Here is a 27935-nt window from a genome sequence, read left to right as displayed (position 1 = left end):
CAGGGTTGAGGGAAAGCAACATACAGAGACATCCTCAATAAAAACTCACAGCACTCAGGACCTTAGACTGGGCTGAAGGTTCACGTTCCAACATCACAACAACGACAACTCCGTGAATGTCCAGAAGTGGCAAGAATAGAAAAAATCCCCCAGTCCAGGTCAATACCCAAAAAGACTCAAGGCTATATTTGCTGCCAAAGGTGCTTCAACTAAGTACTGAGTAATGAGTCTGGATACTTATGTACATGTGATATACCTTTTAAAAAAAATAGATATTAATTAAAAAATTAATATAGATAGACAGACAGACGGATACATTTAGTAAAAAAATCTTTCTAATAAATGTACAGACATTTCTAGAATTCTGCTTTCACTTTTTTCATTATGGGGACAATTGTACAAATGAACAATTGTAGTATCGGGTTGCAAAATAACAAAACTGAAAAAAGTGAAGGTTTGAACACTTTCTGAATGCACTGTATCTGTCATTGTTATTAACATTGTAACGTTGACTTCTATTTTGGTGTATCTTTATCTTCTGTTGTTAAAATGCAGAGCTTGTACTTAACACATATAAATGGTGGCATTTTCCATTCCACCCACACAACACAGTTTGAATACCTCTTGTCTAACTTACACACACACCTGTGTTGTTGTCGAAGAAGCGAATGTGGCGGTCTTCCTGTGCCGTGATGGTGATGGGCAGTGTCGGGTGGCTCAGCACTTTGTTAATCTGACAAGGGGCATCTGAAGAACACACACACAAACACACACACACAGACATATATTCAGCTGTTAAGTCAATGCATACATGCTGCCGTGTGTAGCAACAATAAGAAAAAGTAAAGTATGGTAACCAAACTGCATCACAGTTCACTTCATTTGCCTTGATCACGGCTTTACCAGATGATTGTGAGTTGTGCATGATGCACTGCTGAATATTAATTCAGTATTCTATTGTTTCTAACTTTGTTAGCTATTTCAGAAGATCCACAAGTTAAAAGCCGTAATACGAGTTCCACAGCAATGTGCTTTATTCATCTGATACAGATTTATAATTTTAATATCCCAATATCTGTAGGAGGTAATAAGCAAACACTTGGTTAACTGTGAATAAACAAAAGGTTACTGTATAATTATTTTCACAGCAATTAAACTTTACTCCTTCAGAGAAATGCTTGACAGAGAAATAATGAACGGAAATGTTAAACTCATAACGAAAGCTTTAATAAATTTGAGCTCACAGTTATTATATTTACCTATTATATCTTAAAGATATATTATCTAACAGATTTTAGATTTAATAAACCAGTTTATGAAAACACAGAACTGAATGCTCCTGAGGTTTCCGAACAGCTAAACTTTTGCCCTGCGAGCTTCGTATCTGAGCTCCGGTATTAAAGTAAAACCCGCCCACTCTCAAGTCTCAGTCCACCTCGTTTCCACGCAAAGTGTATTTTAAGAGCAGAAGTTCAAGGCAGTACCAAGTGGATTAAAAAAAAATAAAAAATTTCAGCACAGGTGTGTGTATGTGTGTGTGTATGTACCTGGCTCCCCAGCGTTCTGAGACTCCAGCTCCAGCACCAGCTGCTGCGTCTCCATGTTGAAGATACCTGTCCTGCCATTGCTAAAGGCTGTCACCATGTAAGCTGGCTCACTGCACACCAGATCCACAGAGGAAGGGATGCCAAACTCTATTACACACACGAACAGATTCAGTGAGATATGAGCACAAACTGACAGTCAAATATTGACAGTCCAATATATAGAACATGAATCCCATGTTCTATAAAACTCCATCCATATGTTCAGTACCTGGTGGATATCAGAAAAGCACTGGAGAACCTATATAGTGCACCATATGTCTGGTTAAATGTTTCAGTGAGGCACAGTGTTCTTCATGAAATGTTGTGTTTGGTCTAGAATGAGAATATTTGATTGAGTTATTTGACAGACTTGTTTCATTAATCTTTTTTTTAAGTCACAGAGCATGTGTTCTAGAACACAGGAGTTTTATGGAAGTATTAAAGAGACAGAAGTTTTGTCACAAATGATGTAGTATACATTATGAACTTACACTATGCACTATATAGTTTTAGAAGGGTAATATCTCAAATGCTTTTACCAACAGGAAAAAAAACATTTCTCTATCGATGGCAAATGACATCAACTGTGTGTAATGTGACACAGCTAGCTTTAGCGGAATACTGTAAATGTTTTTATAATGATGAAAAAGAAATCACACAATGTGGGCAAACAATTTTCTAAGATGTCTTGTCTACCAGAATGGTGTCAACCTTCTGGAAAATGTTTCTTGTTCTTCGTCAGCGCTCGGTACCCCCCTCATTCGCTACATACTGTAAGCAAAGCTTCGACTGTTGAGTGCATGAAGTGTTCACCATTCTACTTGAAGTGCACTATGTCTTGTTGAAATTTTCAGTGTGAACACACTACTCACACGGTTTAATGACACGAAAACTTGGATACTTCAAGGATTTATCATAGATGAGGCAAAAGGTCGTGTGAGAATGAAGATGTTTCAATTGGGTATTAACTCATTAAAATGTATGTATTCTAGAAGGATGACGTTTTAATATCAGTTTTATTAAAAAGACAAAAAGAACTTGTTCTAGAATTACAATGACTTATTAATGCAGTAAATGCTGCATATAGAATTAAGGTGTTCTACTTTTGGGGATATTTTACTGAGGCATCATTAATAATGAGTGTTTTTTTTTTAATCTGAAGATACATTACATTGTATTCCACAATGAGAATATTTTAATGAGGTATTACTGAGCCATGATACAGAATGAGAATTGATGAGGATTAATGTGTATACATGAAGTGCTCTTAATGACAAATTCTGTATGTGTGAATGAGGATGAGATTTGAGATTTTTGCCGTTACCCGTGTCCTCGTTAAAGATGGCAAGCGCGGGCGAGGTGTCTGCAGCATTCCAAAGTCGCACCGTCCCGTCTGCCGAACAGGACAGCAGCCTCTGGTGGGCTGAACTGTAGACTAAACCCCACACTGCATCAGTGTGACCACACAGCGCCCCCCTCAGCACAGATGGCTCTGTCACAGCCAGAGACAGACATATCATTTAGAGAGAAATCAACAGTCTGATATTCCTAAAGCTTGAAAGGTGCAAGAATGGAACGTACCATATGAGTCATAGGGGTCAATATTGGGATTAGGAGTGTTCCAGCTCTGGATGGTCCCGTCAACTCCTCCACTGAAACACTGCTCTCCGTTATTGCTCATAACCACACACAGAACTGCACCCCTATACAGATGAACAATGTGTTACCTCTAAAACTACACACCTAGAACAAAACAAGCATGCTGGAGCAGTGGTAGTTCAAGTGGTTAATGCTTTAGGTTGATGATCAAGGTTCAAGCAGCCCCAAAGCTACCACTGTTGGGCCCCTGATCAAGGCCCTCAGCCCTCCCCACTCCAGGGGCACTGCATCATTGTTGACCTTGCGCACAAACACTAACTTCCAAATTTGAGATATGCAAAGAAATAATTTCAAAGTGTATAAGTGTAATGTATATGTGACAATAATAAAGTTGACCTCTTGCATTCACATATAATACCTTTATAAGAGCGATTTGGAAAAAAAATACAGTGGACATATTTTTCTCTTGTCCTAATAGCTGCATGCTCAGTGTTTTTTGCAGCACTGGAAATAATGCACACATACCACCAAAAAACATTTGGAAGTAATGCCTTTCACTTGATTATCGGTTTAAGCAGTTTCAGTTGATCCAAGAAAACATGATTATTAATCAGAGGAAAGATTTTTGACTTCGATTACAATTCTCTGATCACAATATACATGTATTAAAATCTTGCTGCGGTGGATACATTTTCTTAGACAAATGATGCCTGCATTGTGTATGAATTACTACCCATTTGTACTGAAAAAGCTAAAACTGCTATTTAAGATGCTATTTAACGTGAAACATGTTAGAGTGCCAAAAGCAAACCCTGTCCTCTCAATATTAAAATCAAACAAGCAACATTAACAGCTGGACAAATAATTAGTCATAAAGTTTCTGTTCTTATGGACAAAGCCTCTCAGCAACTTGTGATTAAAAGCAGGCTGATAAACACACACTGGGTTACTGGTTTTACCTATTCATACTTATTCATGTGCACAATGCTGCTGGAAACAACAAGGCACAGTGAGTATGATGAGCTGAAAAGATGCTTGACTCAACCATGTGTGTCTCACCTGTGAGCTCGGAATGTGTAAATGGGCTCCACATCAAGAGCAGCACACCTGAACAGAGAGACAGGAGAGAGACGATGTAAATATCTCTGTATCCGTCATGTTACATTAACTCAAATGGCCAGCTGTGGTCCTTTGACTCATACTTTTTGGCAGGAGCTGTTTTCTGCAGGTTCCACATCTTCAGTGTGTGATCCTCTGAAGCTGTGACCAGCACTGGCTCTTGAGGGTGGAACGCCAGACTGCGGATGGAGTCAAAATGGCTTCTCAGAGTGAACTTGGGGTTCCACGTCTTCCTCAAAGCGTCTTTGTTGTTGGTGATCTATGAGGAAGCAAAATACATCAGCTACAGTGGGAGAAATAATTATTTGATGCCCTGCTGATTATCTTTAGTGTTCTGGCTGAGGCCAGGAGGTTCTTTACACTTTACATGGCCCATTCATCGGCCTCCCAATGCGGTGATGTCTTCCTGTCCCCTTAGCAGAGAAACAGCCCTAAAGCAGATTTTTTTAAAATTTATTTCTCTGCTGAATATGACCCCAAGAACACCATCCCCGCTGTAAAAAAAAACACGGCGAGTAAAGTTGATTCCAAAGAGCTCAATTTTGGTCTCATGTCTCCCAAGCCTTCCCTGAATAATTCAGGTGTTCATTTGTAAACTTCAGACAGGCCTGTACATGTTCCTTCTTGAGCAAGGGGACCCTGCGGGCACTGCAGGATCTAATACATTACGGTGAAGTGAATGACCAATATTATGGTATGGAATCAAATACTTATTTGGCTCGTTCAAACACTAATTAATTTATAACCTTTTTTTAACCGTTAATTTCTTTGTAATGGGTAAACTTACAAAATCATCAAAAATATTATTTTCCCCACTGTATAGCAAAAAAAATAAATCATGATGTGTATACATTCATTAAATCAGAGACAGAAATTAAGTGGATGATTGTGTGTGTCTGTGTGTGTGTTTGTAGAGCAAGTAAACAACTGCAGTCGCGTCCTGATGAAAAGCCCTGAGTGTTTAATGACATTTCTAAATGAAGCAGTGTAACTTTCCACAGGCTGTTCTGAACTCTTATGCTCTTTTATTTAAAAGCTGTATTTCGTTGTGTATTGATGTGCAGTAATATTTCTAGATTAATAAAAGGTGGTACTTACATCGTAGGCCAGACTTTCTGCTTCATTAGCTACAGTCAGTCCAGCCAACTCTCCCAGTCCCAGCTCGTTCTCCAGAGCCTCATCCGCTCCCATTATAAACGATTTACCAGTGGATGGAGGGAATGTAAGAGCTTCCACTGCAACACACACAGACCAGACACAAACGGACAGGTTTGTAAGTTCATGCTTGGGGAGAGAGATGATTATCACTATGCAAATGAGCATATGTACAGATAGGTGAGAATTAAGGGAAAGTCAGTGCCTCTGTTATGCTGTAGAGGCATTTATTTATTTATTAGGTAGGGGTAAGGTAGGTGGGTGATCACACCTTCATCAGCACGGCTGAGATCATGCTCGTTTAGGCGGGGTAAGCTTGGTCTGGACGGGGGAGCCACAGGCGGCTGCATGGAGGGAAGATCTTCTGCGTCTCTCAGATTAGCCAACATGTCCTGCAGCTTAGACTTGTTTGGCCCTGCAGACAAAAATAAGAGTTGATGACAGAGACACAAAGAAAGAATGAGAGAGAGAGAGAGAGAGAGAGAGAGAGAGATACAAGTTGAAGTTACCAAGGGAACAACAGAAAACTTATAGATTCATATTAGGAAGATAAAAAACAGGAACATACAATAGGAAGACAGATAGATATAATTTATTGATCCCACAAGGGAAAAATGGTTAAAAGATGAAGTCAACAGCAGGAAACTGGAGAAAAATATCACAAGGAAGTGAAGTGAAGAAGTGTTGCAGCTCACGCTTTGGTTTTTACAGCAGTAAATTTATGATGTGATTGTTATGACCTCCATCTTATTCTCAAAATAATAAATGAGTTTTTTTTTATTGTGTTGATGTGCAAAAGCTGTACAGTCACTGGGAAAGGAAAGAACAGCAAGGACAGAAAAGCACGAGGCACGAAAAGCGCGACAACAGAATAGAAAGAAAATTTAAGAGAGAATATAAGAGGAAAGAGAAAATGAGGAAATATAAAAGGCAAGACAACAAAAAGAAGAAAAAAAGGAAAACAAAGAAAGGAAGAAGGAAGGGAAAATGGAAAAGGATAAAATAAGCACAAAGGGAAAAGAAAATAAAACAGCATGATTGTATGTACTGATGAATAGATGAAATCTAAAACAAAATCCCACTAATATGAGGTTATCAGAGATCTGACCACACTTACTCTTCACCCCCTTTTTGCCCTTTCGCTCCTTCCTGTACTGCTCCTTGAGTTTGGAGATCAGGCTCTGGTCCACCTCCCAGGCCTCTGTCATGGCGTTTGGCTCCTTCTCTACATGGAGGATGGAGACAGCATTCAGTCTCAGAGCACAAACACCAGAGCTGGAGGCGACTGGCAGCGTGTACACCTCCAAACAGCTTCACATTTAATTAAGGTGAAGTACAGTAATGTTCTGGATGTAGAATCACTGAGACAGGAAAAAGCTGAAAAGAAATAATGGATGACAGGACCATATTTTTGGGGACACAAGCTATATCAGGTGCTCTATCTGCAATAACCTGGTCTAAATGCCCCCCCCCCCCCCCTTTTTTTTTTTTTTAAAAGTTAGATGAAAATTGCACCTCATCAGAACTAACTTGCCAGTTGCCATATCAACAAGTAGTCAACCTTCCCAGAAGTCTGAGTCTTAGCGAGATTATCTGACACATACTACAGCTGACGAGAGAACTAGGAGGATAAAACAGAGCTGGATACAGGATAACTGGATACAAGCAATTATCTAAAGGTTATAGCACAGAGTAGCTGAATTTTTAATTTTCATGTATCAGAAGGTACTGACTTCTGATTTGATTTGCAATTCAAATCTATAAAAAGGTGCTTATTCTCATATTATTGTTTCTATAGTAACAGGCTCTTGTACAGTGAGAACACGACGTATTCTAACTCCGTTCACACGTGCAGTGACTCATTTATTTCCAATGAGAGCTGGTGACTTCCTGCTGCTGGTGCCTAGAAATTTGCATATCCAGAGATGAGAAAAGCTTAACCTTATATAATATGAAGTGACTTGGTGCGAACACACACTGCTTCTCCTTCATCTGGGATGAAATACAAACACTCTCTCTGGAACTAATATAGAATAATAGTTGCTCCACCTGCTGATAACCATTATTACTATGGAAACCAGCTCCAAGAAGGTTTACCGGAGACGTCAATGTGCAGCGACTGGTGACTTGATAGTGATAAAATCAGCATATGTTAGAATGCAGCCTAATAATAAACAGATTAAAAAAAATTGTTATTTAAAAGAGAAAAACTTCTAGATGCCCCTTAACACTTACAGTAAAGAAGGAGTCTCCAGTGTCAGAATAACAGAGATAAAGCTTAAATGTAGATATTAATGAAAACAATAAGTATTACGTATTATGATGTTTTTTAATTTTGAAAATGGCATCATGGGAAAACTGCTGTCGTGTCGGAGGAATACGACTATTTGGGATGCGCTGTTAGAAGAAGATTCAGTTGAATCAGTGACTCCGATTTGAGTCTCACAACCTTGTTTATGTTCCTATGACCGAAAGCACTGCTGTTACCTGACAAAGTGCAACACCAAGCCATCACATGACAATCTCAGACAGATTAATTTTTAATATTATTATTATTATTAAGCTGCACTTTATACAGGCTCAGCTTTTTCTTTATCTAAGGCACTACAGTTTCTGTGGGGAGACTGTAGACTATGAGGAAATTCAGTTCAGGGCTCTTATAGACTGAAGGGATAGAGCAAGAGACTTTACTGTATCTGAGCCATGTCACAGCAAAAATACACAGCTTGTGGAAAACAACACTCTACTCTTATAACAGACACACATGAAAGAACATCACCCAAGTTCTCCATACACAATACCCACAATAACATTAGGTTCAGAAATGCATATGCATTATAGCTAAATCTGATCTTTCAGAAAATATCTGAACCTCTAAACACACAGAAGTGTTATCAGTAAAACAGTTAAAAAAAAAAAATTAACGGGAAATTGCTGAGGAATGTGAATAAATCACTTCAGTGTGAGTTTGCTGAGGTAATTAGCTTTGTTATGATTAACTGTCTGACCAAACCAAATACAGCCATTTCTGCTCTGAGAAAAGAATCGCAAACTATCTTTACAACACACTTTACTTGCAAAATGAATGGATATTTACTGATAACTTCCAAGGACACGTGTCGAAGTCTTACCCCAATCAACCACATCTCCGGTGGCGGGAGATTCTGGTGAGCCCTCCATGTCCTCACTGCTGGCAAGGAAGTCAAACCCCTTCAGAGCCTCCTCAGTATCCGGGTCATCACTGAGCTCAGCCGAGGAAGAAGATGGAGATGGGGACACTTTCTTCCTCATCATCTGCCAAATAAAGAAAGAAAAAAGAGAGGGGTAGAAAGTGAAGGGGAGTGGGTTGTTGGGTTATGTAATGAGATAATAATTATGTCTCTCTTTGCAGTGTCCTCAGTGTAGACGCACTGTTGCTAAGTCAATGATGGTTTTTTCCCTCCCATCACTGTCCTCGTCATCCTCCTCATCACTGAACTCTGCAGCTGCGCTCTCAATGAACTTGAAGGCCTCCAGAACCGTCGCAGAATCAGACATTTCCGGTTTCCTGAGAAGACAAATTCAAACATAGAAGATGACTTCACCTTATTAAGCCTTCATCTCTATATAAAGCTACTGGTCCAGGGTTAGAACTATTTATTTAGATTTATTTTCCTCTTAACACTACTATACAGTCCACAACATTCTGCCATTCGTGGTCCTCTTGGACTTTTGTATGAATCACTTCTGCCTTTCTCTCTCTCACCCCATCATGTTGGTGGTGCTTTCCTTCAGAGATGAAGGCTCTGTGCCGTTCACCATGGGCTCGGTCTTACGGTCTCCAGATCGCTCCACACTGTCTCCCGTCAGCCCCAGCAATGCCTTCACCCTCTGAGACTTCACATCAAGGATAGTGTCCGTGTAGCCCACCTCCTGAAGGTACCTAACAACAAAGATAGTGTTCTGATGCATGATTGGTTCTAGTTGTTTTTTTAACGTTTGGTTAAAGTGACAGTCACTACATTTTGTAGGCTGTGCTAAGAAACAACATAAATAAAACTATAATAATGAAAGAGACACACAAATAAAGTCGATATATATTTATCACTCACTTTGTTGTGAGTGACACTGAAGGATAACTTTTCAACAGTTTTCAACAGTGTATATGTATGTATGTATGTATGTATGTATGTATGTATGTATGTATACACTATTTCTGTGTGGTTTTGAAATTTTACCTGTACCTGCTCTAATAAACTAAACAAAAACAAAATTTAATATGAAGGCAGGTGTCTCTGAAATTAAACAGTAATAAGTTCTCTATACATGACTACAGATATTGATGGTCTAAAATGGAAGAATTGAAGAAAGTCTATCCAATATTTTCTCTTTTTTCTTATCAATTTCTTACAAATTTCCAACACTTGAACAATATAAGAATAGAGTTGTTCCAGTTACATTTACTTAACCTTCCAAATTTACTTTTGCTGACTAACATATAATGTGTTAGAATTTGTTAGAAACAGCTTTGTCTGAATTTAATATTGAGTTCAACAAAATATATTTGGCATTGTGCCCATACTGACTGCCCCAACAACCGCCCCACAGACATTTGTAAGTGAGCTAAACAGGTTCTCTGCTGTTATTTTCCCCTTAATGCAGGACATCATACTTCTTGTTCATGAAAGTATATTTATAAAGTTAAAGCTAAAAAATCTGTGATTCATCTGTGATTGTCATATCTGTGTAAGAAATGTATCTAAAACTCAACAGGACATGCTGTTACAGGGAATTCATTGTGGCATCTCCAATTTTTTTATTCTTCTTTTAACACTGCATAAATGTTAATTTAATTTGATTTAAATTTATGATTTTTATTCTGTTTCTCTATTTTTCTAAAGCTGCTTTGAGACTATGTTCAAAAGTGCTACACAAATAAATTGAATGAAAAAAATATCTTTATCCATTTCTAGTTACATTTGATATTGTGAAATTCCTGTAAAAACAAGTCAGTTTCTGTTATCGCTTCAAACAGGTCAGTCTGTTAAATAATCTGCCATTCTCTCACCGGTATCTCTGTGTCATCTTGAAGTTAATAAGATAAAACTACAGCTAGTCAGATGTTGTCTATCCTGAAGAGATTCCAGGTCTGGAGAACTTTAAAGAACAGCTTTACATCTGACGGTTAAAAAAAAAACTGACACTGGAGACCTCTTCCAAAAACAAGTCTTGACAGAAAACATCACCATAACAATAATTACAAGTGTCTTCCACAAGACCCTGTGTAAGATGTTTCCGTAGAAACAAAGAAGCTGATAATCAATACCTTCTGATCAATCAGGAAACTAATTTATCACAGCTGTGTTTTCACAACACTTTTGAAAACCCCACCACCACCTTTACCTCAACTACCACAATAATCATGGTCAAAAACAAATATAACATTAAGCTTTTATCTATAAGTCACAAAACATTTGTTTATCTTGCTGTAATGCTGATATGGTACTAATTTATTATCATAGGATCAATAACCTTTTATGAACATGTAGGTCACAGAACCACGAAGGAGCGCGAGGGCGTGAGAGAGCGAGAGAGAAAGAGAGAGAACGCTAAACTGCTGAAAAAGATGAAGGCACCATCTCACTTGCAAAGTTCCCATGCAACAATATACCATCTACAACATCCACACACAGTACAAATGTGAATCAGAATGAGATTTAATCCATTCATTATATTTCCCTTAATGAAATCTCATCACATCATACCTTCAGATGGCTTTAGCAACAATCCAAAAACATCCAACTACACAAACCTCTCTTAAACTTCCAGCTTGATGTGCATCTCTGAGGAATTTGATCGGAATCTTTAAGAGCTGGCTTTAAGAGAGAAAAAGCTGAAAAAAAAGTGAAAGAAAAGGAGGAGAAAGGGAAGCATTCCGTCTCTTGCTGTACCAGTCACTCCGGGCACAGGAAGGCTGAATGCCCCAACACAATCCACCATTCATCCTCCTTCACTGTCTCTCGAACTGTGTTTTCTCTCATAGACACACACACTTGCTGTACAGCAATAATGGAACTGCCCTTCATGACCCTATCTAACACAGTCTACTCTCTTCTCTGAGCAATTATAAGTCATTATTGTGAGATTAATTATTTATTGCTGATTTGTGATTCAGAGTTTTCTGTCGTTTCTGACAGAGCTTTCTTTGTACAAACTGTACAAGTTGTGCAATGATGTTATGACTTGTATTGATATATATTATTTAACTTGTGTTTAATAATTGTTTATTTCACTCCATGTGAAGTTAATGGTGCCAAGCGGATCCCTCGAGTGCATTTTGAGAGTCGGAATAAGCAGCAGTTACGAGTATAAAAGTTTTCAAAGTGTTTGGTTTCACTTGCTAGCTCCTGATAACGCTGAGTGCCCCAATGTCGGCCGTTTCCCTTGGTCAGCCACTGAGGTGTTTGGCAGCTTTTCTTGTTTCAGGAAATATTTTCCATGAAGATGCTCGACGACGCCTGATTGATGGTGAAAACATCAAAGTCACTGTACCAGCCCTGTTATAAGCTTATCATTGTTTGTTTGTGTATTGTGCAGTTGGTATGTCATTGTGCTTTGCTGCATTAATCTTGTCACTGCATATCATGTATCACAGACACACAACAAGAAAGAGATAAGGGAATAGAACATGCTGTTGTTTGCTCTCTATGCCGGCTCGCACAGTGAAACACATTGAGCCGTTCCTCTAATGCACTCGTTCATGTTAGATTAACCACGATACTAGAAGCTTCTCTGACCCAGAACAAGATATCGGTGCGTGTGTGCACTAATAAAACCAGCAGGCTGTAACCCCTGGATTAATGTTCACTGTGTTGCTCGACAGTGGTCCGTGACGGACAGTGGTGAAGGGCATTCCCATGCTGTCTCTGGGAAACGTCCTTGTTATACAGACAGATTAAACTGACCAAACGTGATGATGCAGTTTTTATTTGCTATGCTGTCTTTACTTTCTATGAGTGTGTGTGTGTTTTTTCTTCTTACTTGAAAGATATTAATCAGTTAGCCAGCAGGCATACAGATGCGCTATTAGGACTGAGACATCCAGCTGGGACCCAGTGTCAGTGTAGGGGACAAATTTATTTTCTTTCCTGCACACATTGTATAATATATCAATTCTTTTATGGCGTTTTTGAAATCTCTCTCTTTCTGTGAGACACGGCTTCTCACAGAAAGAGAGAGTGAAAAAAATTATTTTTAACAGAAGTATAGACTAATGTAGTGTAACAGATTCGGTGAAAGCAAGGCCTCGGAGTCTGTAAGTCTAAGTGAAGGAGGGCCCAAGGGAAGAGGCATGGTTTCTGTGTCTGTCCCAGTAAAAAAGTTGTAAACTCTGTGCCTGTCAGTCCTAATGGAGGACGTGTGTCCTTTGTATCTGTCGGTCCCCGGGAAATGGCATGGTTTTTGTGCCTGCCATTACCTGTAAAGGAAGTGTGGCCTCTGTACTTGCTACCAGTAAAGGGGGTGTGGCCTCTGTGCCTGCCAATACTAGTAAAGGAGGTGTGGCCTCTGTACCTGCCAATAAGAGTAAAAGAGGTGTGGCCTCTGTACCTGCTACTACCAGTAAAGGAGGTGTGGCCTCTGTACCTGCTACTACCAGTAAAGGATCTAGAGCCTCTGAGCCGGTCAGTCGGTCTTTTTCTGTCTCTATTGAAATGGTCTCTGTGTCTGTCAGTGCCAGTGAAGGAGATGTGACCACTGGGCCGGTTAGTCTCAGTATAGGAAGTGCAGCCTCTCTGTCTGTCAGTCCTCTGTACATATCGCGTCCAGTAACGTAGAACAGACCCTCTGTGCATGTCAGTGTCAGGAAAGAAGGTGTGGACTTTGTTCCTAGCAGTGTCTGGATGAGGAGGCATGGCTTATCGTATCCAAAAAGACAGGACACATACCATTGGCACATGTGCTTTTTGTACGTTGATACCGCATTTTGTCTGCTATTCATCAGATATTCTAGCAGCCTTTCCACTAAAGGTTATTTTTGTATAATTTGTTTGATGTGAAAGAGAATTTACACTCCATAGGCATGACAGTGCTTAAGAATGGGAACAATCGACACTCGTCATTATATAACGAGTGAATTGCTTTAACTGCCTACCCAGATCGAGGCTGTTTGCTGAAGCCCTGCCTACACCCAAGTGCGTTTCAGAGTGTGTGTAGGCGTATGTGCGATGCTCTGCATGCTTCTACGTGGGAGTGGACTTACACTATGTGCCTGGGTCTGTATGTAAGCGAGTGTAGACTACTGTCTCAGTGACAGCCTTCCTTGTTTTTCTGTGTGGGTTTTATCTATGTATGCATCACTCACTGCCTCAGAAGCTGCCTTCCTTGTTTCCAGCTCAGCTGGCTGTTAGGTGGTTCTGGAAGAGCCTCATTCTCATTGCCATCATCTGAAGGGAAAAAGACAAACAAAAACAAAAGCAAAACTCAAACACAAGCTCAGTCTCACTAATGTGTTGGATTTTGTATCGCAAAGAATCGCTTTTCTATCAGCAATTCCAGTTATGAAATTGAAAGAGGAAAATAAAGAACACTCCTCTGTTGTTCCTCTTATATTGTTGGATTCCTTTCTCTCAGGTGTTGTCCCTGGGGGACAAAAATACCCATGTGGTGTGTGAAAGCAGTGCAATTGTTCAAGTCTACCTGAATCATAGCTTGGTGCTTTCATGTCTCCCTGCAGGAGTTCAGTCCCATACTTTAGCTTGTGGTATTTTGCCCTGGGGAAAGAAAGAAAGAAAGAAAAAACGTTAAAAAAAAGTTACCTTTGTGTTAACTTGTATCCCAAGCTGACTGAATCTATAAATTGCAGATATAATGTGACACTCATGGCACCTCGGTGTAACCCAGTTGGAAAGCAACCGGTGCTCATTAGATAAGTCATTTTACAAATCTATACATGAATAATGTGTAAAAATAATGGCACCTACTTATATACGTTTAATTAAATTGAGTCTGTGGCTTTCGGCTGGTGGTTAATGGGATGACTAACTTTCAGACCGCAGAGGAGCAACAGAACACTAGACAGAACTGAGACACTAGACAGGACTAGACCGAACGCAAAAACCTGCTCATGACTGAACACATTCCTTGCTAAGAATTTACACACATTTACAAATCAAATATCAACTTGACTTTGGACCACATACTCATCTGGCAAACCCTTTTATCTAGAGCAACTGAGCTGAGCAGTTAAGGAGTAAGTCTTACTCAAGGGTCTAACCTTCTGTTTGCCTGACCAGAACCTTAAGCACCACCGTCTCTGGCAGCTGATTCAGCAGATTATGTAAAAACCTATACATCACAGCATCTTCCAGCTAATTATAGGATAAAATACATCACTGCAGATTTACTCAGCAGCTTAACAGAACTTTGAAGAAAAAGGAACATCAAAGAAACAGAAATTTCATGACTGTTTAAAGTGATTTTAAGTGATATAAAGATTAAAACATGACAGGGCACACTTTTAGATGCCAAACTATAAAAACAGGACAATAAGCAATGACAGGGTGGTGTATGATTGTTTAAAAAAATTAATTTACGTCAATTAAATGTTATTTACTGTATTTACAACCAGGTATGCTCTCCAGCGTTCACCTTCCTACCCAAACTACAATAATCTCATTTCCATGAAGGCCAGCTGGTAACTAAATCACAGCATATGTATCACCAATATCATGGATGTGGTGAAAAAAGGCAGCTGATGTTATTTCTTAAAGAATTAAGCAAAAGTGATGGCACATTGCTCTCAAAATTCAACTCTGTACTGAAATACTAAATGACAGTAACTGCTAACTAATAGATCCGAATGCCATTAAGAGGAGACTGGAAGTTGCATTGTGAGTGAGTTGAATAATTAGTTAAGCTATTTTTTTCATGATATCATTATTCAGGTTATATTTGTGTTCTTTATAAGATGATATTTGGCCTGATGTTGAGTACAAACCCTGATTATTAACGAAATAATGTTCGTCCCAAATCACTGCACACATTGCTGCACGAATCTACACCATTTTTTTTCAGGCTGTTCAGGACGATATGTGTCCTATTGGACACTTCATGCTCTCACTCAATGCTCACAGTTTTGCTTATGTTGCAGAAGAAGGCTACCAGGTGCTGACACTTGACTAGAAAAAAAATGTTCAAGATGACCGACAACATTATGGTAGACAAATTTGCCCACGTTGTGTGTTTTATTTTCAACGTTGTAAAACTTCACATTAAGTGGCTGCATACAGATGTGAACACCTGGGTGTTTGGAGTCCAGAGTCAGCACATTAGCAGATCCAGCCAAAGCTTCTTTACCACAGCTTAGAGACCTGTGCCATAGCAATGGAGCACTTCAGAGAGTATATGCACAAATTATTTGTTAAGCTCTCCATCCATTACTTGGGTCAGGTTTGTGGAGAACAAGGAAACACCAAGGTATGTCCACATATATACAGACATTACTGTAATTCATCTATCCATCCATTCAATGCATCCATCCATCAATCCATCATCACATCCATTCATCCATCGGGTCACACCAGAATCTACCACGTTTAAGATTTTTGCTAAGATCCAGACAAACACTTTGTATTAACTGTAACAGTAATCAGTAGATCCACTTTAATTCCAGTCAACAAATACAGTATGAACAGCGTGTGCTTGTTTTTTTAGTATAAAAATGATACTCAGTTTAACATCTCCTCCACCATTCAATTCACCTGCTATTAAACGTTATCCTTAAGCAGTCTGACCTAACAGTACAGTCCCTGACAGACTTATTGCTTTTTTGTTATCGTAAAAAGAGAAATTTTACACTGTTCGTGTAGACAGGAGTGAAAACCACATATAGCTTTATGCATGTGGACGGGTCCTGTGCAAAGAGTTGAGTTGCCAGATACAGAACTGAGAAACAAGAGTATACTAAATAGACGGTAAGAGCATTGAGGAGCAGTGTGTTTCCATTTTCACAGCAGGCCCTGTTACATGAGCTTGGTCTCTGTGGTCACCGTTTTTCCTGGTTCAAACTTTGAATCATAGAGAACATATATAATTTCAGCCTGACCTGGGAGGAAGAATGACTCATTCTCTCCTGAAAACAATGTGAAAAGAAAAATAACTATAGAGGCCGAGTGAACAAGAGAACTAATCCACAGAGGGGAGAGAAAAAAGATAAATAAATCACAAACCTCAAACAAAGCACATCACCACCAATTAAATTACACCACATTCATAAAAGAAAAAATAAAAATAAAAGACAGTGTAATAAAAAGCTTGCTGTTTTTCCCACTATTCACAAGTCAATATGCTAACATATGGGCAAATAAATAAATAAAATAAATAAATAAATAAATAAATAAATATAAAAGCAATGACTATGGTCAAATCAATGGTTGTGGTCTGCTTTAAGGCAGCACTGGAGTCTCAGGAAGTTGATGAATATTGAGAGACATTACAGTGTGCTTGAACGTGGTGGATGTGTACAATATCCCAGCACTAATACCACAGGCACATCCATGCATCTGTGCTCAAATCACCCTTCTGTGCAAGTCTAAATCTAAACAAAACATGAAGCAACTCGCACACACACAGACACCTCAACACACACCCTTTCCATTGTCTTCATACTTTATGTACATCTGCATAATTAAATGTAAAAATCACTAGATGGTGCGTCAGTCAGCACGTCCCTGTTTGTCTGCTTTTTAAGTCAAACTACACATCATTTAGCGATTTTATTTAGACGTCTGTGTTCTGTTAAACCGTTAAAATCATCTGCCGTCGTTGTGATTGCTGTCATGAGCTGAGCATCAAATTAAATCCTACGAATTTACATTCACCTTCATATACATATAATAATCAAAATACTCCACAAAATAAATATTTGGGGTAGATTTTAAACTTCAGAAATAGCACAAACTGAAAGTTTAGTAAAAAAAATTAAAAAGTAAAAGTTTATTTGCATTTTGGGCGGGAGTAGAAAGATCTGATCGATATCCGATTCGCCAAGACGCATTTATGTCGCCTAATGTAAATGGAAAAGTTTTAACAAATCAGATAGCTATCGGATCAGAGAAAACACATGCAGTGACCAGGTGTAAAATGGCCCTAAGACAGGATACAAGTATATCTGCAGAGAGACAAGGGTCTTGTTAAGGGACCCAACAGAGACAGTGCTGTGACTCGCACTCTTGTGAGCAGTAGCCAAAAGTCCCAAAGGTCGGGATGACTTACAGCAACACTGGAGCATATTATTATTTAATCACAGCTCCAATGCTAATTTGAACAACAAATTTTCAACAACAAAAAAGTTACATGCTGTAGTTATTATAACACATTATTCAGTCAACATACAAACTTAGACACTGGGGATGTGAGTGAGCATGAGTCGTGTTCAGACCTTTCCTGCTTCAGAGCATACTCCAGCATCTTGATCCTCCTCACCAAATCCTTCTTCAGGTTCTCCTGGCCTTTCCGTTCACCCTGTAGGAAGGCAATCTGAGCCTGAAAACACACAAACGCATAACACTGTTAGCACTTACACCATATGCAGGCAACTACAGTACATTCAAGTTGTGAATTTGCATTCGCAAATAAAAAGGACAGATTTATAATAAATATGAAAGAACTGGTCCAAACTGGCAATTTGAGAAACTGACATGGGTTTAAAACTATGACTCTGTGTTTGTGATGTTGATGTCCACATTTGTAATTAGCACTAATCTGGACCAGTCTGGGTTTATCCTATTCACTGTATGCTGGAATTTTTTGAGATCTTTTTGCCTTCATTTGTCCATCACACCCAGGTGTGGTTCTTCCCCAATCTGCTGCCACAAAGCTGAAAGCACATACTTGCCTATAATGTTTTCCTATGCTGTAGCATTACAATTTCCCTTCACTGGAACTAAGAGACCCAACACTGTTCCAGCATGACAATGCCCCTGTGCACAAAGCGAGCTCCATGAAGACATGTCTGGTCTAGTTTGGAGTGGAAAAACTCACAGATCGACTGCACACCAGGCCTCCTCAAACAACATCAGTGCATGATCTCACTAATGCTCTTGAATGAACACAAATCCTCCAACATCCACTGGAAAGCTGTCCCAGAAGAGTGGAGCTTGTTGTTATTACAGCAAAAGGGAGAATACATCTGGAATGTGATGTTTAACAAGTGTCCAAGTGACATTCGGTCAAATAATATACTAGCTTCTCCATCTTCATATTGTTTCACAATTCCCTTTCCTGTATTTTCAAATAACAAAAATCCAGAAGTGCTCTTTTAAAAATGATGGCTTTATTGTAACAGGACATAACAAGTGGTACCATTTGTACTGCTATCCGAAACACCAAGGTCCAATAATTCCATTTTGTGAAAACAAACAAAATCCTCACCACATCCAAAAGAAACCATTAGTAGTCAGTCTGTGTTTGGTGGAAAAATCTTTGGGACTGGAAAAATAACTCACCAGAAAGACCCCATAAATGATCTTTACAATCCTGAACTGCATGTTACACAAACGTAACTGAATGAGCTGCTGGAATAAGCTAAAGCCCATTTCTATGCTTTCTTGTCTTTGTGATCTGCACTAATGTGGCTTTTGGGCCCAGGCACTTATTTGCATTTACAAATATCAGTTTTATATTGAAACATTCATTAAAGATTTCTACAAAAAAAATATGAAAATATGGTTGGGGGATTTGATTCCTGCCCCTTCCGGGTTTACCTCCAGGTACTCCAGTTTCTTTCCCAGTCCAAAGACATGGCATCTGGCATATCTAAATTGTCCATAGTGCATGAATGGGTGCGTCACTGTGCATCACCAAATCTCCTGGGACAGACACCAGGGCCCCATGTACAGGATGAGCACTACAGTAAATGGACGCATAGAAAACCATGACTGTGAAAGGGCAAGCTATTCAAGACCACCAAGCCCTGGCACGTCTCTCTCCGTTATTTTAATTTAAAAAAAAATTGCACAGCAACACAATGATCTATGATGATTATTGCTTTTTTATGTTAATGGACTTGATCATAGAGAGTTCATTCCCCCTGAACAGTCTGTTATTCAGCGATATTACTTCGGAGTGCTTAGGAGTCTATGTGAGTGCATCAAGGGGAGAAAAAATAAATCACCTTGACATACAAACATGCACGCTTACACGTGTCAGGGAGATGGGATGGGAAGCGATAACTACGTTGTGGTTAAAAATGTCTTGGTGGACAATTCAATACACACGCTTTGACAAGCACCAAAACAAGAGCACCTCAGTGCGTGAAAAACTCCCCCACCACTTACGTAACACGTATATTTGCACCCTGACAGAAATTAAAATAGTCTAGATCACTTTTATGATATATTTAGTGTAAAAAATAATGGGATAACAGGAAAGCTCGCCATGAAACACCATTATTGGTGTCAAGTCTTGTTCTCTCTCTCTCTCACTCTCTATCATATCATCTCATAGGAGCGCAGATTTATCTTTGTCTAAATCTGTGTGGAAAACAGTTTAGAAGGGAGGAGAGAAGGTTAGAAGTTAATTTCCATCATGTGTAGTGCCACAGAGAGTATTACTGATTCACTGTTTCAGAACTAACTGACATTTGACTGATTTAAAAAAAAAAATAAATAAGTTTCTTTCACTAGAATACTGGAAGAGTTGCCACATCGTTCATCAGTCAATGAGATAAAAGCTAATTCAAATGGCTGCGGTGTTAATGAGTTAGTCTGTTTTACTGTATTATATACAGTATATCAGTTAGAGAAGAATGAACAGACAGGAAACTTACATTAGCTCAAATAACCTGTCTTTGCAGCCATGATGAACAGAAAAGCATCTCAACCTAAAAAGCAGATCACTTCGGGTTCCATTCCGGTCTGCCAAGAACAATAATAAAACCTTAACTGCACAGCTGAAGGCTTTTTAAAAGACTGAGTAAAAGTTTTGCCAAGAGATTATCAGTTTTTGAAACCAAACCAAACAACCATATCACGTTCAAAGTCACAGAGATCACGTTATTCCATTCTGATGTTTCATGCTATTGCTGTACAGGTCTTCTTCTTCTGTCGGCTTTTCCCGGTAGGGGTTGCCACAGGGAATCATCGGTTTGCACCTAACTCTTTCCTCTGCATCCTCTACTCTCACACCAATTAACTTCATGTCCTCATTTAACACATCCATATATCTCCTCTTTGGTCTTCCTCTTTACCTCTTACCTGGCAGCTCCATCTCCAACATCCTTCTACCAATATAACCATCTCCCTCCTCTGTACATGTCCAAACCATCTCAATCTAGCCTCTCTGACCTTGTCCCCAACACAGCCAACCTGAGCTGTCCCTGTGATGTGCTCATTCCTAATCCTGTCCATCCTCGTCACTCCTAAAGAGAACCTCATCATACTCATCTCTGCTACCTCCATCTCTGATTTATAGCTGTACAGGTATCTATATGCAACAGGGAAGTCTATATTGTATTCATAAAAACGTCTTTGTCCCTCCATCTTTCTTCCATTTCAGTTGTGTTACACTCAGATTCAAACACTATGATTGTCCACTTTGCTGGCATCATACACTCACAACGCTGAACGTGAATAAGTCTCATCCCATTAGGACTGCAAGATGAATGCATTTTGATCACGATCAAACTTTCTTATTTAATTAAATATAATCAGATGCAATATTGATGAGCTTAGCCAAATTTAGCTAATGCTGCTCTCAATCTACTCTGGATTAAATAATGAGTTCCCAATTCAAATAAAAAAATCATCTATTTGGCAGTGCATTTATTTGTTAATCTAATTCTGTTCATACCTTCCGTTTTAATAATAGCATTCGTGCATGAAAAGACGTCCTTCATTTAAAGATGAATGTTTGAAGGAATACAGGCTCATATGCACAATGAAACTGTTGTATCATGTGAAATGTTAAGTGTTGTGCAGTGTTCACAAAATGGCTGAATCAATGCTGTGGTATTTTAAATATGAATAAAGAATAATTATACCTTTTTATATATTATGTATTATTATATTAGATGAGGCTTAGACTTACAAGCCAGACTTCTTTTGAGCTACATGAATAAACACAGCCAAGAACCACCTACTTCCCAGAAGGTGACTGACATGGCAGACGACCAACATGCAGACATTTGGAACCCTTTCAGCAGACATATGAGGTTATTTGGTTTAACTCAGTACTATCTGCATCAATCAAAACTCTAAATTTTAAAAATAGGATAAACTTTCAACAGTCCAGTGACTATGGTGCTGTTCATGCCGTGTATTAACAAGCATCGCAGTTGAAAGTGCCATGATATGATGTCTTGGACAGCAAAGAATTGCCTGCTTCACTGCCCTAGCTGGAAAATATAGAGAGAGTTAGTAGACTAAATGGTAGAACTCTGTACCACTGGGCTAACAAATAAAGGTCACACTTTGAGAGCAGTTGCATCTATTGCGATTTCGCTGCCTGTGCATCTATAGGTTTTGTTAGCAGACAGCATGATTGAAATAACATGTACAAAATGTACGATTCAGGAAACATTCCTGTCTGAAAGAAATGTGGCAGAAGACAGATGTAATAAATGTCCTTGATGTCCTTCCTTGAGCAGAAATTATTGCAAGTGGTTATTTAAGATGCATTACACACACACACACACAGACACACACACACACACACACACAGACACACACACAGACACACACACAGACACACACAGACACACACACAGACACACACAGACACACACAGACACACACAGACACAGACAGAGAGAGAGAGTAAATGATGAAATCAGAAGGCATTTCAAAGGGAACCTCCAGGATGAACAGTGGCCTAGATGCAGAGGAAACTGGGTAACCCAAATGATCCACTCCAGTTCTCACTTTAATTCTTCTGTGCTGCTCTATAAAAAGATAGGGGTGTGTAAAAAAGCACAAAACTAGATTTCCTTCTTGATAACATAATTCTCACTACAACATAAACTGTACTGTATAAATGAATGTATACTTGAATACAGATGACTCGTTTATTTCTGGAGTCACTGCTTTGTTCTCCAGGATACAAGTTGCACTGCATTATAAGAGACTTATATCTGTCTTATATCTCCACCAGTGAAGAGGGGGCTACAAGTCTATTTCAGGGGAACAAATCAATTAAGTGCTGCATGCTACACCTGCTCAAGGTTGGAAAACATGTCTATAGCTGTTTTTACAAGGTCAGGAAAGGCTCGGATGTGTCGATGCTTTGTCATAGACGTGTTTTCCACATGACAAAGGAAACTCATTTAAACATATGAGAACTTCTAAACAATAATTATCATTATCATTGTAAAATATCATTTTCATTTTATCAACATAAAATTATCATTTTAAAAATAACTAACTTGTTAAGAGTAAACAAACAACTATGTGGCTACTTGGGTCTTTTTTGTCTTTTCTATAAATACACATGTATACACACTAATATATATATATATATATATATATATATATATATATATATATATATATATATATATATATATATATATATATATATATATATATATATACATACACACGTGTATATATATATATATATATATATATATATATATATATATATATATATATATATATATATATATACGTATATATATCTCGTCGCTGTCAGGCGGAATCCTCGTATCTCCAAAACCGTTATTTTTCAGGAAATTAAAAAACGCCGTACCTTACCTGCAATGCACTTTATTTTCAATGCAAGCTATTTTCAAGACTTTAGATTGGTTAATAACTTGTAAAAATAACAGACCCACGTGGGGACTGACCAATAGCATCGATATGTGAAAAAATATGAAATTGACAAAATTTGGACATACTGTATGAGGTTTCCGTATTCCGTATATATATATATATATATATATACACACACACACACACATATATGTATTATATGTATGTATGTGAATTTGTGTGTGAATGTGTGCGCGCACACACACACACACACACACATATATATAGAATACTAGCTACTGCTCTAGGCAAAACTCTTATTCTTATCAAAAACACCACCACATGAGGCTGAAGCAGCACCAGAAGATGGATGACTTCATTCTGAGAGAAATGGGAAGGATTCTCAATGTTTTCACTGCATGATGATTCGCTCTGCAGGCAGCTGAAGGCTCTAAAAATGACAAACTGCACCTTTAATGTTCGCATTGTAAAACAAGCAGACAACATTAGAGCAATCAGAAATGCTTTCCCGTAAGGATTATGTTTCATACTCCACGAGTTCTCCTGCTGACAGGCTGAACGTCTGGTCAATGGGGAGAAAGCAGCACACAAGTGGTTGTTAACATGCCAACTTGTGTGTGTGGAGCACTGGATCTCAAGAAACAGCATCACAGATTCTTAATACAGCCTCCAAAGCCTCTCACACACACGCACACACGTGTGTGCAATAATGCACTGGACACGTTCAAATTCCCCAAAGTTCCCTCTGAAGAAATTACCTGCTAAATCATTTGCATCTCCACTCATGAGTAGAGATGAGTTTAGAGGACCTCAATAATACTGCTGTTCAATGATCTGCCTCTCTCTCTGTTTCTGTCTGTCTGTCTCTACCCAATCTAAGTCTCTTTCTTGAATCTTTTTGTCTGTCTATGCACATTTTTCTCTATCTGCCTCTGTGATTGTGTCCCTCTCTCTGTCTGCATGTCTGTCTTTTCGTTCCTACATCTATCCTTTGCTTCTTTTTCCTCTCTATCTGCATTACTTTGTCCAGCTATGTTCGTCTTTCTGTCTGTCTGCCTGCCTGTATGTCCATCTGTCTCTGTCTTACTGTCCATCTATGGGCATTTCTCACCATCTGGCTTTCTTTGTTTCCTTTACTGTCTGTCTGCCTGTCTCTGTCTCTCACTCTCTGTCTCTCTGTCTCTGTCTCTCACTCTCTGTCTCTCACTCTCTGTCTCTCACTCTCTGTCTCTCACTCTCTGTCTCTCACTCTCTGTCTCTCACTCTCTGTCTCTCACTCTCTGTCTCTCACTCTCTGTCTCTGTGTCTCTCACTCTCTGTCTCTCACTCTCTATCTGTGTCTCACTCTCTATCTGTGTCTCACTGTCTGTCTGTCTGTCTGTGTCTCTCTGTGTCTCTCTGTCTGTCTGTGTCTCTCTGTCTGTCTGTGTCTCTCTGTCTGTCTGTGTCTCTCTGTCTGTCTGTGTCTCTCTGTCTGTCTGTGTCTCTCTGTCTGTCTGTGTCTCTCTGTGTCTCTCTGTCTGTCTGTGTCTCTCTGTCTGTCTGTGTCTCTCTGTCTCTCTGTCTGTCTGTGTCTCTCTGTCTGTCTATGTCTCTCTGTGTCTCTCTGTCTGTCTGTGTCTGTGTCTCTCTGTCTGTGTCTGTGTCTCTCTGTCTGTCTGTGTCTCTCTGTCTGTCTGTGTCTGTGTCTCTCTGTCTGTCTGTGTCTGTGTCTCTCTGTCTGTCTGTGTCTGTGTCTCTCTGTCTGTCTGTGTCTCTCTGTCTGTCTGTGTCTCTCTGTCTGTCTGTGTCTCTCTGTCTGTCTGTGTCTCTCTGTCTGTCTGTGTCTCTCTGTCTGTCTGTGTCTGTCTGTGTCTCTCTGTCTGTCTGTGTCTCTCTGTCTGTCTGTGTCTCTCTGTCTGTCTGTGTCTCTCTGTCTGTCTGTGTCTCTCTGTCTGTCTGTGTCTCTCTGTCTGTCTGTGTCTCTCTGTCTGTCTGTGTCTCTCTGTCTGTCTGTCTACATTTCACTTGAAAAAGAATCAAAGAGCTCTAAAAAAAATCCTCTCTCTCAATGATCCAGAGAAAACGAGCTAATTACAGTCCAATACATATAAAAGCACAAGCTGATAAAAATCCCACACAAATACAGCAGGAGTATCTACTGCAATAACAACGTTCACAATACATGCCTTAAAATAGCTATTTGATCACAGACTTGCACTAATAGCTGAAGGAGGAGGAGGATGAGGAGCAGCATGCAGATTAGAGAATGCCTTCCCTTTGAATTGACTGAGGAATAGAGAAAGTGAAAAAAGATTTGAGAGATGAGAAAGAAACAACATGGGTAAATTCAGCAACAGGAATAGCACAGTGACGTAGTCCAAACCCACGCACATCCCATGAGAATATCTCTGACAGGCTTAGAGGGGAAAGTCTTAAAGCAGACACAGACATAACAGAATCTCTGGGATAGAAGAGGAGGCTCCACCAGAGACAAGGCAAAACAAGGAAGAAATTCCCTGTCTGATTATAGCGCTGCTACTCAGACACAACCATCAGGTCAAAGTCAGTGGCCTGATATCTGACGACTAAAATTTCATTTCATTTTCTTAATTCTGACCAATCCTCAAATTAGGAGGTGTGGGTCTACTCCATGTTCTTGGATTTCCTTTGAGTTCCTTGGTCACCTTAGCGTTCATGGGTCTCCTCGGAGCTCCTGGGTTTCCACAGCATTTCTATGTCTTTACAGCATTATTGGATCACCTCCATGTTCTTGAGGCTCCTCAGCATTCTTGGGTATCCTCAATGATCTTGGGTTGCCTACCACCTTTCAAAAACATATTGTACGGTAAACTGGAAACTCTACATGACCCGAAGTGTAAAGCAGTGTAAAAATGACGTAGAGCCCTATATAGTGTTTTAGAGTGTATTTTTGCCTCACAGTGTTACTGGGACAGACTCCCAGTCCGGTGCACCCCTGACCAGAATAAAGTATTTACCGAAGATGAATACAGGAACATACTGAGAGCAGAGATTTTTGCTCTCCTGAATGGGGGGAAAGAGAAAATTGTTTTTCTCATTGCTGTGAGATTGGGTGAGATTAACTCCAGACATTGCCACAGCCATCCATGGCAGAGAACCAAAGGGGAAAAGTAGGCCACATTGCCTGGGTGGAAGGGATGGATTCTTGCATGTCGATCACACCCAACCGAGGAATTACTGAACTGAACTGAACAACATGCGGAAGGGGATGAATACAATATAGAGTGGGTAATGCTACAATGTGGTGCAGGATGAGCAGCAGGTTGAAATGATATGATTGGCTAGCTTCACATGTATCGAACAGAGGCATTTGCTAGCCTTCACCCTCTCAGGTGGATAGCTGTCAAATAATAAGGATTTAATGGATGGAAAACTGGAATTAGCTGATAAAAAAAAACACATGCCAGAAGAATAGTACATGTGACATTTGTATCAGTCGTGCACCGTGTGTCTATTTTGGTCAACTGAACAAGCCACTCAAGTTCAATTCTCCTTAAAGGAGTGGTCATCTTGCCTTCAGACATCTCCAGACATCACTACTGATTTAACAGTCCGATACTGAAGCAGGTCAAGAAACAACCCAGCTCCTGTAGATGACAGCAAACCTGACAGGTATGTTGTTTTCCCCTGTATACCCCTCAGCCCTGCCACCCCTGTAGTACCAACAAGTTAGCAATGATTCACAAAGCTTCACATATTTGTAATGTGGCTGCCTGACAAGTAGTCCACCAAACACACAAACAATGGAAAAATAAACAGAAAACAACAGCTGTATCTCTGATTATGGAAGGAGTCCTCAATGTCAGTATTTTTGTTCTAAAGTTTAAATAAATAAATGATTTCCTTATAGAAAATGTTACCGTGTCAACGATTATAGTTTTCTTTGTAAAATAGAAGGTTAAAATAATAAAATAGCCGTTACAAGCCATGTGTTAGCTGTAACTATAGAAACGATAACTCTGATTGGCCTCGCAGTTGAAACGACTTTTGCCCAATCAGATTTGAGAATTCAACAGTAACATTCATTCCTTCATCTTCTACCGCTTATCCGAACTACCTCGGGTCACAGGGAGCCTGTGCCTATCTCAGGCGTCAAGGCAGGATACACCCTGGACGGAGTGCCAACCTATCGCAGGGCACACACACACTCTCATTCACTCACGCAATCACACTCTAGGGACAATTTTCCAGAGATGCCAATCAACCTACCATGCATGTCTTTGGACCGGGGGAGGAAACCTGAGTACCCGGAGGAAACCCCCGAGGCATGGGGAGAACATGCAAACTCCACACACACAAGGTGGAGGCGGGAATCGAACCCCGACCCTGGAGGTGTGAGGCGAACGTGCTAACCACTAAGCCACCTGCCCCCTCAACAGTAACATCATTTCTGTAATTGTAGTAATGCTGATTGTAGAAATGTTCTTAACAGTAAAGTTCTATACTGAAGAGTAAAATAAAGCAGATCCACCAGTCAGAGCTTCAGCCCAACAAAAAATGCTGCTGTGAGTACAATGTAAACAAGGTAAAAAGCGGGGCAGGTAAACAAAAGACGCAATACTTTGGATCTATGTCAGAATCCAAACACACTTCTACTATTGAGAGTGTGTTTGATGAAATCCACAGCACATCTGCCCTGTACGTTTGGGTAGCATCTCGTATAAACGAGCCCCTTCAACTGAAACCGCTTGCAGTTAAATGCTAAAAT

General features: G+C 39.5%; 1 protein-coding gene across 1 annotated transcript in view; it reads right to left on the bottom strand.

Moving 5' to 3' along the window:
• The window catches only part of strn (striatin, calmodulin binding protein), a 52114-nt gene that overhangs the window by 7868 nt on the left and 16311 nt on the right, over positions 1-27935 (bottom strand). Inside the window, exons 2-16 of the mRNA XM_060884932.1 lie at positions 17878-17981; positions 14136-14209; positions 13801-13882; positions 9205-9381; positions 8871-9006; positions 8591-8753; positions 6577-6684; positions 5731-5874; positions 5403-5539; positions 4388-4563; positions 4245-4292; positions 3168-3289; positions 2911-3078; positions 1548-1694; positions 646-747 (exon numbers count right to left, since the gene is read on the bottom strand). Coding sequence (XP_060740915.1) covers positions 646-747; positions 1548-1694; positions 2911-3078; positions 3168-3289; positions 4245-4292; positions 4388-4563; positions 5403-5539; positions 5731-5874; positions 6577-6684; positions 8591-8753; positions 8871-9006; positions 9205-9381; positions 13801-13882; positions 14136-14209; positions 17878-17981 — 1888 coding nt within the window. The remainder of the gene's footprint in view (positions 1-645; positions 748-1547; positions 1695-2910; positions 3079-3167; positions 3290-4244; positions 4293-4387; positions 4564-5402; positions 5540-5730; positions 5875-6576; positions 6685-8590; positions 8754-8870; positions 9007-9204; positions 9382-13800; positions 13883-14135; positions 14210-17877; positions 17982-27935) is intronic.

This window comes from Tachysurus vachellii, chromosome 1, assembly GCF_030014155.1.
Source record: "Tachysurus vachellii isolate PV-2020 chromosome 1, HZAU_Pvac_v1, whole genome shotgun sequence".
Lineage (NCBI taxonomy): Eukaryota > Metazoa > Chordata > Actinopteri > Siluriformes > Bagridae > Tachysurus > Tachysurus vachellii.
The sequence above is the reverse complement of the archived record's forward strand: the minus strand, read 5'-3'. Positions and strand labels throughout refer to the sequence as shown.